This window comes from Apteryx rowi, unplaced genomic scaffold (assembly GCF_003343035.1).
Source record: "Apteryx rowi isolate R43461 unplaced genomic scaffold, aptRow1 scaffold_81, whole genome shotgun sequence".
In the NCBI taxonomy this organism is placed as follows: Eukaryota; Metazoa; Chordata; class Aves; order Apterygiformes; family Apterygidae; genus Apteryx; species Apteryx rowi.
This window is the reverse complement of record NW_020451105.1, coordinates 1,623,016-1,628,259: the sequence shown is the minus strand read 5'-3', so window position 1 is coordinate 1,628,259 and position 5,244 is coordinate 1,623,016. Positions and strand designations below refer to the sequence as shown.

General features: G+C 45.7%; 1 protein-coding gene across 1 annotated transcript; it reads right to left on the bottom strand.

The window, feature by feature from the left end:
* Nucleotides 1–707: 707 nt before the first annotated feature.
* On the bottom strand, nt 708–4,695 carry FGF19 (fibroblast growth factor 19). The gene is made up of 3 exons (XM_026089338.1): nt 4,461–4,695; nt 4,258–4,361; nt 708–1,051 (listed from the first exon to the last, which is right to left on the bottom strand). Exons 1-3 carry the CDS (start codon nt 4,693–4,695, stop codon nt 719–721), a joined length of 672 nt encoding a protein of 223 aa, XP_025945123.1. The 3' UTR covers nt 708–718.
* Nucleotides 4,696–5,244: the final 549 nt, after the last annotated feature.

Genomic DNA, 5,244 nt, shown 5'->3' with positions numbered 1-5,244 from the left:
AATGTTAATGAGGAGTCTATATTGGATGATGCAGACCCCACAGTAAACATAAATTAGCCTATAAAGGAAATCAAAGATCCAGTTTTCCAAATTACCCCTTAGCAATAAGGGAAGGAAGAAATATTTCCTTTTCTTCCCTTATGTCTTAAGGGAAAAAGAAATACAATATACAAGCAGAATGTTTTTCAGTGGTATGCTTTCAATAGAAAGTTTTCCCAGAACATTGTCAGCAGCTTTTCAAGGGACAGCATTTACTCTAGTTCACATAACCACATTTGCTAGGTCTTCCTTAATCCTGTTTTCTTCCAAATGTTTGTCTTTAAGGCCTATGAACCTAAAAGATCATTAACTTCCCTGTGAATGAAAAGCATTTGCTACATTTGCTCCTATGAGCAAAAATAACAGGTGAACATATGTGGTAATGAGGTTGGTATAGAAAAATTATAATAATTTTATCATCACCACTGTAATGGGGTAACTTTGGTGAATTGTTTTTTCTTATTTAATCTTTTTTTTCCCCCCAAATAAAGTATGGATAGGGAGGCAATCCTCTAGAATATAGCCTCTGAGCAATCATATCTTCCAGGTATAACACATTGCAAGGAAAAGGCTGGCTCCATACTTAAATACAAAAAAATGTTCAAAATACTGGTACATGAAAAGCTAAAAACCTGTAGTATTCTGCAATATTTCTTTTACACCATGTTTGTAATTGGAGTCATTTCTGAAAGCTCGGGCTCTTCACTGGAGACAGTTTGGAGGTGAGTCCAAAGGGATCCATGCTGTCGGTTTCAAGAGGTGAGGAGTACATATCTGATTCGAAAGCCTGGCTATAATCACCATATTCACCAAAGTCTGTTGACTCCACAGGCACAGTGTTGATCATAGGTAAAAAGTGAGATAATGGAAGAAAATCTTTTCCCTTGAACTGCTGTCTTTGCTTGGCACTGCTCAAAGACACGGAGATCCCGTGTTTCTTTGATTTATATACGTTGTAGCCGTCTGGGCGTATCTCCTCTTCAAAGGAACAATCTTCAGTAGAATACCTGAGCTGAAGGGCAGGGAGGAAAGAAAATTACAAACATGCCCACGGGCCCTATGCCTGGCAGCTGCCAGCATAGAGGCGCAAGGGGGCTGGCAGGTAGGATGCCGGCCCTCGCCATTGCTCCGGGGGCAGCTCTTTCCTTTACGGACCACAGCCACTGAGACCAGCCTAAAGCTCCCCATGTTGCATGTAGCATGCATTTTAGATTATGAAGCCATTAAAAGAAAACATTGGCCTAATCCAGAACTCCTCAAGTTAATGTATGTCTTCCCATCCTCTTAAATAATGCAGGGTCTGTGCTTCCACACATACTCTTGCTCTGAACACAGAGAAAAAACATCTCAGTTGCCAGTGCTCCTTCAGATAAACTGCTGTTAATTGCTGGCAGTATTTAACTGCAGTCATGAGACCTAATCCAATAGTCCTGAAGTATAAAACCCTAGTTCTATTAGAGATTTGCTTAAAGGCCTCAGGTTCAGGTCTGTAGAAAGGCATCACTATAAAGGACAGCACTTCACAAACATGTCAGTCAGTAAAAATATATTAAAAAGGTAACTGCTAATGTTTTTACTCAGCATTAATTGAAATTCCAAAAAAACTAATTAATGCAGTATTATTTTCCCATTAGACATTACTTAGAACTACACATTTTGTAACAATGTGAGTTCAGATTTTTTATAGAAGAATATATTTTCTTAGGTATGAATTCGTAGAAATGCATTTATGATATACTGCACATGTAGTATATTAGGATTTTGTATCACGAGGTCAGACCTTTCCAGATCCTTTACATAATCACTGTATTTCTTACAGCTCTGGTGTTATTTCTGGCTCAGCTATTACAGGTTTTTGAACTCTTGGTTAATAAAAACCCATTGCTGATTATATGTCGGTCATCAGTGATAAAAGTGTTCTTACATGAATGCTCTACCTGTCTAAATTTAACTTAGAATATAGCTGATACTTTTAAGTCCTTTCTCAAACACCAATGATACGGAGTACAATTAAGTGTGAAATGGGTGCCTTTTTAAAGGCACTTTTTAAACCATTTAAGTAATTCACAAAAAAGCATTTTCTGCAAATTATACAATATTTATCCTTCAACACACAGTATATCTCGGAAGACTGTATAGGATACAAACTGATGGTTCAATTGTTATCTGTCCTTATTTCTATGAGTGGTCAGCCTCACTGATGACAGTGATGAAATAAAAAGGCTTCTTGAGCAAGTGTGCATTACAAATCACAGCAGTTATTGATTATGCCCCCTCATATCTCAACTATATCAACTATATGCTATGTATATAATATGATAATATTAAGAAGTTACATGGTTTCCCCTAACCTACAGGAATTATGAAAACAGACTACAGCACACTGCATGTTTGAAATCAACTTTAGTCATCACTTTTCCCGTGTCAGAAAAAGGCACGTCAGGTACCACATTTGCCCTTTAGTTCTTCCACTCCTGAACACAGTGCTGATAAGGGTATGAATTTCTCCACAGAGCTTGTCTGCCCTGGCTGATAGTGGAGGGGTGATAGCAGGTGTTGTGAACGACCCGATTTCTCACTCTCAGCCTGAACTGGCTACAGTCTCAGCCAGTGTTTCTTTGGCACTCAGAGGGATATAGTTAGTGTAGCGGTACACACTGGAAGCCATTTCTTTCTTACTTCCAATAACACAGGCAGATCTCAGAGCAAAGAATCTATAGGAGAGGGGAACTGCATCTCAAGAGAAAGCTTTTCTTTATGTGTCTAATTCTGCTCACTTCTGTGAATGTTGTCACTGAAGTCAACGAAACTATGTTTGAGAATAAAACATACAGAACTCGTCCACAATGCATAGATCTGATGGCATGGATACATGTCATTATGTTTTCAAAAAAACACGTAATTAATACATCAATAAACAGTCTCAGTCAAGGGTTATTCACAATCTTTCAAAATGCTGTTATAGGAAAGCTATTTTAAAATTGTGCAACCACTAAAGATCCAGTCTGCAGCTCCAGTGGGAGTGGGATCCAGGCTTTGCTTAGTTTTCACTGATCATTTTGGTTTGGATATACATTAAAACTTTAAGCTAATAATTCACCTACCGTCCAGACCATCTGAACCTCAAGATCTGTGCACCTTATCAGTGCACTGATTTTCTGATTCTAGCCAAGAAAAGCAAGGAAATGCAGAAAAAAGACTTCATCCTATGTTATGGACTCAAGCAGTAATCTCACTAAATCATTCCGGCTCTTATTAGAGATATTGGGAGTTTTGACAATGGGCCAAGTCGTTGCCCTATTGAAATCAGCAGAAATTTTGCCAGCGTAATCAAAGCAGAGTAAAACAGTGTATATACTATGGCTGGTAAAAAAATACTCCCTTCTCTCTGTGAAACCTCAGGTTCCTCTAAAGCAGTTACACAAAAACTGAACTTGAATCTCACCCTTTAAATTCTAGAGTTGGCAACTTACTTATGTTACTTACAAAGCCACAGTTTATGTCGCTGATAATATTCAGCTGATAGGCTGATACAGTAGGTGAAAAGCATGAGCTAACAACATTGCATCAGACGGTCGCTAAACTTCTCAGCCTCTAAGTGTCCCACGAGTGTGCTGCTGCGGGTCTCAAGACCAAGTGAGACAGGGGAGGAGAGTCTCTCCCCCCGTAGTCCTGTTTCTGTCTGATACTTAAGGAGAGAGCAACCCCGCCTTRGTGGGACGTGCATACATGGGAGCCATGTGGGCGCACCTCCTCTCCCAAGGAGCACTCTTCTTCGGAGTACTTAATCGGAACAGCAAGAARCTAATTAAAGGAAGTGTGTATAATTCGGGCTATGGGCTGACTTAATCTATTTCTGTGGCAGAAGCAACCCCCCCCCACCGATAAGGGTTTTTAAACATAAATGAAATTTTGCTCTATATTGTCTTTTCAGTCTCTTCTGGGGACATGTAACACGTAATGGAAATAGTAGATTATTCGCGTTAGAAAGCTGTTTTTGTCGTGCTGCGCTAATAACCATGGCGGCCTTTTAGGCAGCAAGAGTGACAAAATCAGGGTCTTATGGAGGAGAGGGGGGGTCGGAAGCTTTGTTCGCCCGTCGCAGCGGAGGGCTTCAGTCCTTCCCCCTCGCCGCGGCCCTGGCGCGGCGGCCGGCAAGCCCCTCCGAGGGGCTCCGAAAGCCCCGGCCCGGCCCCGGGGCCCCGTGCCGCCGCTCACCTGCCCGTGCAGCCGCCCCGCCGCGTCCATGCAGAGGTAGCGGGAGCTCCGCACGCCCTTGATGGCCACGGTGCGCACCGCCACGGCGCGGATCTCCAGCAGACCTGTGCGGGGAAGGCACAGCCGGTTAACGCCGCCGCCGCCCCCGGCCCCGCCGCCGCCGCCGCCGCCGCCGCCGGCCCGCTGCCGGCGGCAGCACTCACTCTGCGGGCTCTGGCTGCCGGCGCCGTCCACCCGGCCGTCGCTGCCGATCCTCAGGAAGTAGCTGAAGAGCCCTTGCTTGCTGGCGGTGTAGAGGTGCCGCAGCCGTATGGGCTCCCCCCAGCCGTAGTTCACATGGGGGCCGGCGTCCGATAAAGGCAGCGACCTGGCCCCCACGGCCAAAGCGAGCCCGAGCAGCGCCAGGGAGGCGGGGGACTTGCCCAGGCGCTCCCCCATCGTCCCCGCTTGCTCCGTGCCCCCTCGCCCGCGCACCCGCCTGCCCGGCAGCGCCGACGCCGGCGGAGAGAGCGGCGGCTCAGCGCTCTCTGGAGCGGATCGCCTCGGGATGCAGGAAAGGCACAGCCACCCCCCGGCCTTTTATAGCTCTCTGTTATCAGCCCGATCGATTCGGCTAAATCCAGTTCCAATATAGAGCCCATTTCATAGCAGGAATTGGTCAGATCAGTCACTCCCCCCGAAAATATTGATCGAGTGACATCATTTCACAGGGGACACCCTGAAGTCGCTCCCTCCCCGACCGCACCTCGAAGCTTTCCGCTGCCGCCCCGACCTCCTCTGTCCCCGGCGCGGCGCAGCCGGCCGGGCAGACCTTGCCCAGATGCCAGCGCAGAGGCAAGGGGCTGGAGGTGGATGCGTATACATATTCATGTACATTAAAAGAAATCCAGGGGTTATGCGGAGTTGAAGACGTGGGCTATGCTGGGGGGCAGAGAAGCAGGAGTCATTAAGAAGAGAATAAAACCACCGCAGCGGAGGTCAGAGCGC

What these genes read in the sequence shown, in the direction of transcription:
- FGF19 (XM_026089338.1), bottom strand. Translation starts at nt 4,695, where the DNA reads ATGGGGGAGCGCCTGGGCAAGTCCCCCGCCTCCCTGGCGCTGCTCGGG. An exon ending in CGGCAGCCAGAGCCCGCAGA is followed by an intron (nt 4,362 to 4,460) that starts GTGAGTGCTGCC and finishes TTCCCCGCACAG; the next exon opens with GTCTGCTGGAGATCCGCGCC. An exon ending in CGGGGCGGCTGCACGGGCAG is followed by an intron (nt 1,052 to 4,257) that starts GTGAGCGGCGGC and finishes CCTGCCCTTCAG; the next exon opens with CTCAGGTATTCTACTGAAGA.